This window comes from Aegilops tauschii, chromosome 2 (genome assembly GCF_002575655.3).
Source record: "Aegilops tauschii subsp. strangulata cultivar AL8/78 chromosome 2, Aet v6.0, whole genome shotgun sequence".
NCBI lineage: Eukaryota > Viridiplantae > Streptophyta > Magnoliopsida > Poales > Poaceae > Aegilops > Aegilops tauschii.
This window is the reverse complement of record NC_053036.3, coordinates 55,000,818-55,014,172: the sequence shown is the minus strand read 5'-3', so window position 1 is coordinate 55,014,172 and position 13,355 is coordinate 55,000,818. Positions and strand designations below refer to the sequence as shown.

At 47.3% G+C, this 13,355-nt stretch overlaps 2 protein-coding genes across 2 annotated transcripts; one reads left to right on the top strand and one right to left on the bottom strand.

Moving 5' to 3' along the window:
- Positions 1-3,473: 3,473 nt before the first annotated feature.
- On the top strand, positions 3,474-7,848 carry LOC109775049 (uncharacterized). The gene is made up of 3 exons (XM_020333804.4): positions 3,474-5,266; positions 6,648-6,859; positions 7,149-7,848. The coding sequence occupies exons 1-3, from the start codon at positions 3,799-3,801 to the stop codon at positions 7,599-7,601; spliced, it is 2,133 nt and encodes a 710-aa protein (XP_020189393.2). The 5' UTR covers positions 3,474-3,798; the 3' UTR covers positions 7,602-7,848.
- Positions 7,849-12,038: 4,190 nt separating this feature from the next.
- Positions 12,039-12,569, bottom strand: LOC109775051 (uncharacterized). The gene has a single exon (XM_020333805.1). It carries the CDS (start codon positions 12,567-12,569, stop codon positions 12,039-12,041), a length of 531 nt encoding a protein of 176 aa, XP_020189394.1.
- Positions 12,570-13,355: the final 786 nt, after the last annotated feature.

The following is a 13,355-nucleotide window of genomic DNA, read 5'->3' as shown; positions in this document are numbered from 1 at the left end:
AACGATTTAACGGGAAAAATTGTGTGTGATGTACCTGTGAACGGAAACGTTTTCCTTGGAGCGACTGTGTGGGATGTACATACGAACGGAAACGTTTAGCGGGGACTGACTGTGTGGGATGTACTTGCGACCCGAAACAATTTCGTCGTACAATTGTATTTTTTGGCGGTACTGTACGTATTTCCGTATTTGATCACTCGCCGGTCGCACACGACCTCATTTTGCCGAACGTGTGTGCCAGGAGGGCATATCCCCGACGGTTTCTGGGTCGTGTGGGAAGAACCCCCCTATCGCCCACACTCACTTGGCGACGGTTCCAGATGCCGTCGCGGAAAGGGGTTAAAAATCGTTTGTTTAGGACCGATGCGCACCAGTGTATACCAAGCATCTTTTAAGTTTTCTCTTTGTCTTTGTTTGAAGTGAAGAACTTCAAAATCGGGAGACAAAGGAAGGGAGAAAGGGCTAGCCATGACGGCGAAAACAAACGATCTAACACACGGACACACAAGTGGCAAGCGAAAATACGAACGGAAGAGAGACGAAGAAAAGGCAAAGGTTTTCGAAAATCGTTTTAGAAGTGGGGGAGAGGAAAACGAGAGGCGAATGGCAAATAATGTAATGCGAGGGAGAAGAGTTTGTGATGGCTACTTGGTATGTCTTGACTTGAGCATAGATCTCCCCGGCAACGGCGCCAGAAATCCTTCTTGCTACCTCTTGAGCATGCGTTGGTTTTCCCTTGAAGAGGAAAGGGTGATGTAGCAAAGTAGCGTAAGTATTTCCCTCGGTGTTTGAGAACCAATGTATCAATCCAGTAGGAGATAACACACAAGTCAGCTAGTACCTGCACAAACAATCAAGAACCTTGCGACCAACGCGATAAAGGGGTTGTCAATCCCTTCACGGTCACTCGCAAAAGTGAGATCTGATAAAGATAATAAGATAAATATTTTTGGTATTTTTGTTGTATAGATTGGAAAGTAAAGATTGCAAAATAAATTAAATAGGAAACTAGGCTTGTAGATCGGAAACTTATATGATGGAAAATAGACCCGGGGGCCATAGGTTTCACTAGTGGCTTCTCTCAAGATAGCATATATTACGGTGGGTGAACAAATTACTGCCGAGCAATTGATAGAAAAGCGCATAGTTATGAGAATATCTAGGCAATGATCATGAATATAGGCATCACGTCCGTGTCAAGTAGACCGAAACAATTCTGCATCTGCTACTATTACTCCACACATCGACCGCTATCCAGCATGCATCTAGAGTATTAAGTTCATAAGAACAGAGTAACACATTAAGCAAGATGACATGATGTACATGGATAAACTCAAGCAATATGATATAAACCCCATCCTTTTATCCTCGATGGCAACAATACAATACGTGCCTTGCTGTCCCTATTGTCACTGGGAAAGGACACCGCAAGATTGAACCCAAAGCTAAGCACTTCTCCCACTACAAGAAAGATCAATCTAGTAGGCCAAACTAAACCGATAATTCGAAGAGACTTGCAAAGATATCAAATCATGCATATAAGAATTCAGAGAAGAACCAAATATTATTCATAGATAAACTTGATCATAAATCCACAATTCATCGGATCTCGGCAAACACACCGCAAAAGAATATTACATCGAATAGATCTCCAAGAACATCGAGGAGAACTTTGTATTGAGAATCAAAGAGAGAGAAGAAGCCATCTAGCTAATAACTATGGACCCGAAGGTCTGTGGTAAACTACTCACACATCATCAGAGAGGCTATGGTGTTGATGTAGAAGCCCTCCGTGATCGATTCCCCCTCCGACAGAGCGCTGGAAAAGGCCCCAAGATGGGATCTCACGGGTACAGAAGGTTGCGGCGGTGGAAAAATGGTTTCGTGGCTCCCCTGATGTTTTTAGGGTATAAGAGTATATATAGGCGAAAGAAGTACGTCGGTGGAGCTCCGTGGGGCCCACGAGGGTGGGGGGCGCGCCCTCCTGCCTCGTGGCCGCCTCGCGGAGTTCGAGACTTCAACTCCAAGTCTTCTGGATTGCGTTTGTTCCAAGAAAGATCATCGCGAAGGTTTCATTCTGTTTGGATTCCGTTTGGTATTCCTTTTCTGCAAAACACTGAAATAGGCAAAAAAACAGAAACTCGCACTGGGCCTTTGGTTAGTCCCAAAAATTATATAAAAGAGCGTATTAAAGCCCATTAAACATCCAAAACAGATAATATAATAGCATGTAACAATCAAAAATTATAGATACGTTGGAGACGTATCAGGGATGGAGAGAGAGAAATAAAAAAAGAATAACTAAAGGGAAAAGGTGGTCCACGGTGGGTCAAACCCTATCTGGCACACTGACCTAACGTGCCCGGGCATCCTCATATCCTACCCATATATGGGTTGGGTGAGGGTTTGCGGACTGTCCAGACATATGAGGACGAAATGAGGGGTCCGGTTGGATGATTTTTTCCCTTCTCTCTCCTAACCGGCAGTGACTGGGTTGTCCGCCTGGACGTTTGGGGAGAATTTGAGGGGACGAATTACTTTGCCCTCCCTAGATCATAGAAGGATGAAATGCACAGGGATAAGCTTGAAAGAGATGAGTTAATTGATGAATATGTTTAGGGCACATCTATATGTGCTTTAAAAAACCCGTTAATCCTATATACAGAAGAGAGTGATCTCATTAACTTATTTATCTTAACATGCAAGCATGCCACCTCATCATATAATTATGAATGAAATAAGGCTGACCCGAACATGCAACCATGCATGAAGAAAGGCCCACCACAACATTCAACCATGCAATACAAATGTTTTACATTCAGTTATTCTACTTATGTTCAATATATATTTTGCAACTCCACATAAATCAAATATAACAAGTCATATGATAATGTTATCAGCCCAAATTTTCATCAGTCTATTCGCGCAACAACACGCAGGGTATCTTCTAGTTAACATAGTTCTACCTCCCATATTCACAGTTTATATCAATTTTCTAGCGGAGCATCCTATCAGTATTCTTCAATCTCTTTTCATCTACTGGGATCTCAAACTATTCCATGGGCAAAACCCCCACTACACGCCACTACACCAGGTGAAGATTTCCTCAAATATGCTAAACCTTTCCTTTGGCTTGTCCTATGCAGAAAATCTCACTCATGTGATATTTATTTCCAATCCTAGAAATTTGCAATTTTCTTTGAGGGAATAGAAATTTACATTTCTACTATGTGGTAGTTTTAAATACAGTAAAACTTGAAATATTAGGGGGTGTTTGGTTCAGAAGTCCTAGGACTTTTTCTAGTCCCAGGGACTAATCAAAAAAGACTCTCTAGTAGAGTCTTTTTCTAGTCCCTGTAGAAAAAGTCCCTCCCATTTGGTTCCTAGGGACTTTTTAGGGACTTTTTCTAGTCTCTGGGACTAAAAAGTCCCTGAACCAAACACCCCCTAAGGGACTTTTTAGGGACTTTTTCTAGTATCAGTGAAAGAAGTTGCACACTCCTCAAGAACCTAGAATCCCAGTCTCATAAATTCCACCAACCAAATATAGCTCACACAGTGAAAGTAAAATCAATACGACCTCCTCTCCTCAACTGCCCTCAAACCAAGCAGTAAAAGACAAGCCAGGGACTGGCAGGAGGGCCCCGCGATGGAACTGAACAGGGGGCGAAGAATGCCTGACTGACACGCACCCACCATCCCTCTAAACCCCAACCAACCAACCACCGCGCTCCGGCAAGAAAACCCCAGCCCCTTCCCGGAATCCCCATTCCGGCGAGCCCGACCGACCGGCCTCCGATGGCGTCGTCGACGCTGGAGCTGGAGGCCGCCATCGCCGCCCTCCCCGCCAAGAAGCAGCGCCTCCGGGAGTCCTTCGACCGCCTCCTCGCCGCCTCCCCCATCCCCATCCCCTTCACCTGGGCCGACGTCGACGCCCACATCTCCTCCCTCCAGTCCTCCATCGCCCGACGCTTCCGCCTGCTCCAGGCGCACCAGGCCGCCGCGCTCCGGACCACCGCCGAGCACCAGCGCCAGCACCACGTCAGGGGCAAGGGCCAAGACAGCAGCGAGGAGGAGGAGGAAGATGGGGGGCGGCCCAATCGCGCGCCTTTGGACCTCAATGCCGGGGAGGAGGGGGAGCAGGGGGGTGCGGAGATGGCAATCGAGGCGTCTCCCGACCAGTACGACGCCGTCGAGGAGGGCGAGGCGTCTCCTGGCCTTGAACCAGAGGAGGTGGAGGCGTTTCTTGGCCTTGAACCAGAGGAGGAGGAGGAGGAGGAGAAAGATGGGGAGCGGGCCAAGCGGGCGCCTTCGGACCTCAATGCCGGAGAGGAGGGGGAGCAGGGGAGGGTGGAGCTGGCAATCGAGGGGTCTGCCGACCAGTACGACGCCATTGAGGAGGGGGAGGCATCTCCGGGCCTTGAACCAGAGGAGGAGGAAGATGGGGGGCGGGCCAAGCGGGCACCTTCGGACCTCACTGACGAGGAGGAGGGGGAGCAGGGGAGGGTGGAGGTGGCAATCGAGGCGTCTCCCGACCAAGACGACGCCGTTGCCGAGGGGGAGGCGTCTCCCGACCAAGACGACGCCGTTGAGGACTGGGAGGCGTCTCCTGGCCTTGAACCAGAGGAGGAGGAGGAAGAGGAAGAGGAGGAGGAGACCATCCTAGGGGCGTACCCAAGCCATCGCCACGGGGAGACGAAGGAGAAGGCGCCGAGCAGCAGCCCGACGCCGGACCCCGCCGGCGGCGCGGGGGAGGCGGTGAGGTGGAACCTCGCGGCGGCGCGCGCGGACAGGGACGCCTCGCTGCTGGCGGACATGCTGTACTGGGGCAACAAGAGGAGCCTGCGCGCCCGGCGGCAGTTCCTCCCGGCGCTGCTGTGCGCCGCGGAGCCCCACGCGCTGGTCGTCGGCGCCGTCAGGGACTTCCTGGCCAGGACCGAGCCCAAGAGCGACAAGAACTGGGAGAACTGCGCCTCGCTCCTCTGCTGCGTCCCCAGCCTCAGGGCCGAGCCGTCGGCGGCCACGCTGGAGCGGGCCAGACGGCTGGCGGAGGACTGGAGGGAGATGATCGTCGGCGAGCCTGAAAGCCGCAGGGACCTCGGCCGGCTCGCCGTATGGGGCCTTCTGCAGTTTCTTGCCTCGTACAAAATTGCCTTGGAGCTGGACGCTGATGGGATCAACCATCTCCTCGCCGACGTCCCGCGCAACAAGAAGCAGAGCTGCATCGAGCTCCGCAATGGCCTTGGGCTGATCCCCACCATGGCTGGTATGGACCTAGGGTGCCTCTTAGCATATACAGTACTTTTCGTTCTCGCTTACATGGATGGTTATTCATTAACCGGTGTCGTCGGTCATCACTTCACATTGTCGATGTTTAGCTTGTTTTGCAAACCCCTCTGGAAGTTGCCTCATGAGTCATGACACATTTAGCTAAGAATTTCAGTTCTGTGAAGCAGATGAACTTTGTTGTGGACTTCAGTTTGATGACGATCCTCTCCGTGTAGAACTTGTGTTTTTTTTTTTTTTTTTTTTTGCAGTGACACAGTCTCCAAAATAACTTGATAGTCATTATAGTCATCGGCATAAAACTATAACAGTGGCAAACCTATTCGTGTCATTTTAATGTGGCCTATTGAGATACAGTGGTATACCCCTGAAGTGGTGCTGGATGTTGCTTGTTCTTCGGATATGAATAGAGTCAACAGCTAAACATGCCTGCACAGGGGTTGCCACGGATGATATTGTTTGCTCTTCTCATTTAGCTCAACATTTAAGTGCTAATTCATGGTCATATAATGTTGCACTTTAGGACCAAATTATATTGTTAGATGTTGCCAACCTATAGCTGTACATGTTAAAATCTTACGGCAGGCATGTTTGGACCTTACAAACCCTGCAAGAATTGGGAAACAAAATTGCATTCCAAACAAAATTCATTACAGATTATCATTGCCTTTGTTCACTTTCTTTTTGTTTCCTATCCGCCTTGGCATAGCTTCGGTCGTATGACTTTGCTAGTTGTCGGTGTGATTTTTGTGTGTGTGCGTTTGTGTTGGCTGTGTGCATCTTAGCTATGCAGAGGCCGGGTGTGCTCTTTGTGTTTGTATCCCCTTGATGCTCCATATTGAGCTAATAAAATCCACCCTTTGTCGAAAAAAAAACAAAATTCATTACAGATTTTCCAACCATTCTCTTGTATAATAATGTTTTTTGTTTGGTGAGGAATATACATATTTCTCCATGCTATTTTGTCGATGCAGTGGCGAAACTGACAGCCATTCATGCACATACATTTGTTTGGTATTAGTTCCAACTTCCAAGTCATATTATTCAATACCACCAGCCGGCGTTGCATAATTTATATCAAGTGGATAAGCTGCTACTTTGCAAATTTCAAGCTGAAACATATATTGTGTTGTCATCATGCATTCATGCAACATTTAACAGTGGGCAATGATACGGTCTTTTACTGGTTGACATTCTCCCAATGTCTCATTTCAGTAAAAACCTGTATCTAGTAGACGGCATTGCTTGTAGCAGAGCATCTTTTGAACTCTTGATACTCCTAAACTGCTGATTTGAATGCTAGCTTTGCGCCTTTGCCTGTTGCACGTGCTATGTTGAGTTGCTGACTTGTTTTTCCGCAGACCCGGTTGACCATCTGACTGAGAATGGGCAGCCAGTTGATGCTATCAACCAACTGATTGAGAATGGGAAGCTACTTGATGCTATCAAACTGGCGCATGATTTGAATCTGACCGACAAATATCCTCCACTTTCCCTCATGAATGATTATGTTGAGAAGGCTAAGAAGACTGCTCAGGAGATATTGAGCAGGGAAGGTTCACCGGACTCTCTGGTTTGTCCTTCATACATCTTCGATAAGAATATCTTGTGTTGCATGAGAGTGATTTTTCAAAATTGAACATCTTTATACTAGTCAAGCTCATATGAATGTGAGTAGAGTTAGACCGTGAATTTTGAATCAAAATCTGGATATATATACTTTCACAGGATTAGAAAAACAATTTCACACCTTTTTTTTTGCTTTCCATATATGCTGTAAATACTACTGTACATCATATCATTTCGCTATAAGCAAGCTTTCAACTGATTTGGCTCCTTGGGGTTCTGCCTTGGATGGACAGAACCAGGCCATGGCGAAGCAGGTGAACGCCCTGATAATGTCGTGGAGGGCGGTGGACGAGCACGTCGACGTCGCGCACCGCACCGGCATCAAGGCAGAGATCACCCAGCTGCTGCACGGGTACGCGCGCAAGCGGCAGAGCCTGTCGGCCGCCGGTTCTTCTTCCTCCTCCCCGCCTGCCTGGAGCCCGCAGCAGCGGCAGCAGGAGCTGCCGCCGGAAGAGGAGGGGGCCGGGCAGAAGCAGCACAAGAAGCGGAAGCGGAAGCCGCACTGGCTGCAGCGGGAGGCGAGGCAGCACCGGTTCCACGAGCAGCCCAGGTTCTTGCCCCGGTGCGTCGGAGGTGCCCGGCCGGGGTACGACGCCGGCGGGGGCCGTGATCGTCGCGGCGAGGTGCTCCCGGGGGTCCGTGGAGGGCCTCCTCGATGCACCGGTAGTCCGTATTACTCTAGCTAGTAGCGTCGCTCGCTCTTGGCCACGTCCTGCTGCCTTGCCTCCAGACCAGACAAGTGTATGTATGTATGTGTATGTATGTATGGTGCGACTGATCATTGAGGCTGATGGATCGGACCGAGGAGTAGACCTGCAACTCCTGAGTCGTGTGGCTTGGCGTTGTTACTGGACGTACGTGTTAGCACATATCTATAGGATCAACGAAAACTTTGTTCTTATCCTTGTGATCAATAGGGATGCAAATTTGTGATCCTCGGGGTACCCTCTGTCCTCTGACCGTCCATAATTCAACCAAATGAAGTAAATTTTCGGAAGTTGTTTGACTTTCGAGTATTTAGTTCCTTTAGTTGAACTAAAGGGGGCAGAGAATACCTAAAGGGCACCCATTTGACGTCTAGTGATTAGAATACCCCATTGCTCCCTCTGTTCGTAAATATATGACGTTTTGAACTACCAAAACGTCATATATTTAGGACGCTTCTGCTTCGGTAGACCCCCCTTAAACACATCGATGGTAGACCCTCCTTAAACACATCGATGGCTCAGATTATCCCATACCCCTTCATAGTTAAGGGTAAGATGGTCCTTTTTAAAAGTACGTCGTGAGACCTTGTATACAAAATGCACGGGCCGGCCCATTTAGAGCCGTATGCTGCTAGCCAGTTCACCCCACAGCCGCTTGTATCATTTTGTAGTGCGAAATATATAAGAAGACACAACAGTATGCTGCTAGCCAGTTCACCCCACAGCCGCTTGTATCATTTTGTAGTGCAAAATATATAAGAAGACACAACAGTGTTCACATATAAGAAATATTTTCTGAAAAAAAAAAGTTCGAAAGTCTAATTGAACAATTTTGAAATGTAGAATATTTATTGAATTTATGAACGGAATTTGACCTGGCATTTTTTGAAATTTGAACAAATTTTCAAAACATGAGCAATTTCCAAACATCTTTCAAAACATGAACAATTTTTAAAATTTGTTGCTTTATTTTTTCGGTTATTGTTTGTCCTGTTTTCCTTATTTTTTCTCTTTACTTCATTTTATTTTATTTATTAAAATTCATGAACTATTTTTTAAATCATGAACCTTTTCTGGAATCTGTGAACTTTTCAAATTTGTGAATATTTTCTTAAATTTACAAACTTTGTTTTCAAATCCACGAACTTTTTTGCAAGCAGGTGGGCATTCTCATGGTAGGCATCCATGTCATATTTAAACGATTCCCGACACAGTATGCAAGTTGCGACACACCTGGCCATTTATCAGCCTTTTTATCGAGAAATCTCCAGAAAATGCAAAATTTGTCGAAAATGCAAAAGGTTAAAAGAAGAAGAAGAATAATGGGCCAGGCCCAGGATGGAGGGGCGGCCGATCTGCTATGTACCTCTTGTACATATCACATCTCGTATACCTTATGATCAAATGACAATACTGCCCTTATACGGTTTGTGAGGGGGGGGGGGGGTCTACCGAAGCAAAGCTCTATTTAGGAACAGAGGGAGTAGATGATAAACGGAAACCTTGATAAGAATGTGTGATGGCCTTGGCTATCATAGGCGAAGAAATATTCCCACGTGTCTGCTCAATGCCGTCGACACTACCCTAGGGATTGCCGGCGGTGGTATTCGGCCTTCGAGACTTCTTTCGCGCATCGGTAGTTAGGAGTTTTGGAGTCTAGCCCGTTCATCACTAGTGGAAGGTGCTTGATCTCCTCCTTATGTGTGCCTCTCGCGTCATTCCCTTCTTCTAACAAAGGTGCACGATCTACTCATCGTTGGCTTTGAATTCCATGCAGCTTAGTTGACCATGATTAGGGTCCGTTGCTCGTACTGAGGAAATGAGGAAATTTTGGGGCTCTTCCCTATGGACATGCACTTGATCCACCAAACCTTGAGAGACCCTTCGCCCGGGTGGTGAAAAGGATGGACGTGATGCCTATATTTGCGATGCCTATAAGATGGTTGCAATGATTGCACAACATTCATAAGTCAAAATAAAAAAACATTTCGGCCTCCCGTTCACGCACATGATTTGAATCTTACCAACAAATGTCCTCCACTTACCCTCATGAATGAGTATGCCCTCATAAATGAGTATGTTGACAAAGCTAAGAAGACTGCTCAGGAGATATTAGGAAGGGAAAATGATTCGCCGGAGTCCCTGGTTTGTGCTATATCTTGTTTAATAAGAATGTGTTGTGTTGCATAAGAGTGATTTGTGAAACCGAAGAGCAAATATCTTATATTAATAATAATATCTTTATACTCCCTCTGTAAACTAATACTCCCTCTGTACCAAAATACTTGTATAGTTGGGGGAAACTAGTATAAGTTCCCCCAACTGCAAGTATTTCGGTACGGAGGGAGTATAAGACTTTTTAGATAACTAAAGTAGTGATCTAAAAAGTCTTATATTAGGTTTACAGAGTGAGTACTAGTCAAGCTCATATGAATGTAAAAGCAGAGTTGGAGCAATGCAATCGTCTGCCTTAATACTCAGTAGTCGTGGTAGACTAGTAGTGTAGTTCCTTTACCTCAAACCGTGAATTTTGAATCAAAACCTGTAATCCCCAGTGATACCATGGTGAAGAAGCAACCAGCCTTGAGCTCTTTTCAAGAACTAAATTGCACAAACCTGGAGAGCAGTGTACTGATTAGAAAAACAGTTTCGCAGGATTTTTTTTAAATTTCTTTTGCTTTCCATGTACTCGACTGATATATGCTGCAAATGTATCATATCATATCGTTTGACTGGCTTAACCCCTTGGAGCAGAACCAGGCGATGACGAAGCAGGTGAACGCTCTGATACTGTCGTAGAGGGCGGTGGACGAGCACGTCGACATTGCGCACCGCACCGGCATCAAGGCGGAGATGACCCAGCTGCTGCATGGGTACGCGCACAAGCGGCAGAGCCTGCTGGGCGCCTCTTCCTCGCCGCCGCCTGCTTGGGACCCACGGCCGCAGCAGCATGGAGCTACATAGTGTTACATAACCCAACTCCACTCTGCATGCCTAGGCTAACTACTCGCGTCATATTCTTCAGCGTTTTCTTGGATCGGTCGTTAGGAGCTTTAGAGCCTAGCCCGTACGTCACTTGTGCAAAGGTGCTTCATCTCCTCTGTGTCACTGTATGTACGTCTCTCGTGCCTGTCCCTTCTTCTACGAAGGTGGTCACTGGCTCTGGAGTCCATGCAGCTCATTTGATCAGGGTTCGTTGCTTATGCGGAGATGTGGCAATTTGGGGGCTCTTATCGATTGCTTGCGTCCCTCCTTAATCCACCAAACCTTGAGAGACATATCGCAATAGGGAGTGGATGTGATGGAGAAGTAGTACAAATGCATTTCCTAGTCTCTTTCGGTCTTTAGATTGCATTGGCTAGAGCATGTACTTATACAATGATAAATGCATTTCCTAGTCTCTTTCCGTCTTTAGATTGCATTGGCTAAAGCATGTACTTATACAATGATATGTGTTGATGTATAAATTTATTTTCTAGTCTCTTTCATCAGATCCGTTTTCTGGTTGTATTGGTTAGAGCATGCACTTCTACAGTATCGATAATCGCACGAGACAAACATATATGCAACGGTCCAGAGGGGGGGGGGGGGGAGGGGGCGCTTGGAAAGAGTGAATTACCATAAACTACCACATTTGACGTTGAACTCCTTGTTTGGTACCACATTTCTTGCGAGCAGCAAAAATCTACCAGTTAACATACTATTTTTTCCAATAAAGTCTGATGATTGATTGAAGCCGATTTAAACCAATTTTTGAATATATACCATTTCGTTCTGACTAGTTTAAATCCTTGAAGTTCTTTCTCCCTTGAGCAGAAGGAGGCCATGGCGAAGCAGATGAACGCTCTAACACTGTCGTGGAGGGCGGTCGACGAGCACATCAACATTGTGCACCGCAACAACATCAAGGCAGAGATCATCCAGCTGTGACAACATCCTCACCCTCATCCTTGACGATCATGCTGTGCATGAACACACAACATGTCATCACCTCTCACAAGGTCTCCAGATCTCATTGTTTAGTAGGTCCATGAACAACTACAAAACGGGCTTGCGGAACTCCAAATGCCCTCTCCACATCCTTTCTGGCCGCTTCTTGTCTCTAGAAAAAGTGAGCCTTTTTCTGCCCAACTAGGTTAGAGATGGTGCTGACAAAGATAGCCCACGGAGGATAGATACCGTCAACCAGATAGTAGCCCATGTTGCACTTGTGTCCATTGACAGTATAGTGGCAATGAGGAGCTTTTCCTTCAATCAGTCTCGCAAACAACGGTGATCGCTGCAACATATTGATGTCGTTGTGAGACCCGGACATGCCAAAGAAAGCATGCCAAATCCATAGATCATGTGATGCAACTGCTTCCAGAATGATAGTGGGCTTCTTAACATGTTTCTCATAATCCCTTTGTAAAGCCTTCAGGCAGTTCTTTCATTTTCAATGCATGCAGTCAAGAGATCCAAGCAAACCTGGCCACTTTCTGAGATTTCCAAGAGCTTCTCGGTCTCTGTCATAGTTGGTTCACTAAGGTATTGAGGTCCAAACACCAGGACCACAACAGTTGCAAACCTGACCATGGCATCTCCGCATGTGCTCTCAGACATTCGTAGGTACTCGTCCCATGAATCAGTGACCGTACCATATGCAAGCATCCGTAGTGTGGCCGTGCACTTCTGATAACGAGAGAAGCCAATCATTCCCATGGTGTCCTTCTTCAAGACGAAGTAGTCATCATAGGACCGGACGCCACAGTATAAATGATTGGAGATAGTCTTGTGCATCCAAAAATGGTCAGCGAAGAGTCCATCCAGGGCAAAGTAGTTGGCCATCAGTGTCAAATGGCCGCACGACTTGCTGCGGCTGAGCACTCGACAACCCTTGATCGAGTCCTTGAAATGGAGAACATGCTCCTCCGCACGCTCCTCGTCTTCAAGGACCTCCTGCATCATCACCGTCTCATCAGAGTACCCCCCCCCCCCCCCTCGTCGGACGAGCCGTCAGACGACTCAACATAGTGCTCGTATATCTACTCCAAATCGGAATCCATTGCTAGAACGGAGAAGGTGCAAGTTTTTCAGCTCCGGCAATTCATCGAACAAGTGTTGGGCATGGTGAGTGTAGTATAGCAGATGGTACCTGATGGGGCGGTCGGAGCAAAGGGATTGGACGGCGACGGAGAAGAAGCGGGGTGGAGCCCAGCTGGAACACTGAAGGTGACGGAGACATAGAGTTCTGGCGCATGTGTGGCGTGGCAGCCATGCTAGTTGAGCGGCGGCGAAGGCAAGAGAAAAAGAAGGAAGGACGGAAAATGGGCAGGATGGAGGCGCGGGGTCCGGGAAGGTTTTTGGGTGGGCCAGGGGTGTCGGGGTCCTACATGTCTGCTATCCAGACTCCCGCAAAGCTCCCCATGTTCTAATTTGCGGGAGAAATCGCGTCTGGACCGCCCCACAGACCGACACAGGTCCACGTTAAATGACTTCCGTGGTCCAGAGAGCGCAATCCAGACGGATGCGGGCAATTTGCGGGTCCGTCTTGAAGATGGCTTTAGCACATATACGAGTATTTATAGGATTCAAACATGAGCTTGAGTTTAACCTCGTGGTTTACTGGTTAGGGTACCTCATTCATTAGACGAGATGATAAACGGAAACGTTGGTAGGACCAGCCATGTGATAGCCATGACCATCGGACGGAGGCCAAGACTAGCATAGTCATGTTCATGTACGTACGCCACT

Coding starts and splice junctions, on each gene's coding strand:
- LOC109775051 (XM_020333805.1), bottom strand. CDS start 12,569: ATGATGCAGGAGGTCCTTGAAGACGAGGAGCGTGCGGAGGAGCATGTT.
- LOC109775049 (XM_020333804.4), top strand. CDS start 3,799: ATGGCGTCGTCGACGCTGGAGCTGGAGGCCGCCATCGCCGCCCTCCCC. Junction 5,267..6,647: donor GCTGATCCCCACCATGGCTG/GTATGGACCTAG, acceptor GTTTTTCCGCAG/ACCCGGTTGACCATCTGACT. Junction 6,860..7,148: donor AAGGTTCACCGGACTCTCTG/GTTTGTCCTTCA, acceptor TTGGATGGACAG/AACCAGGCCATGGCGAAGCA.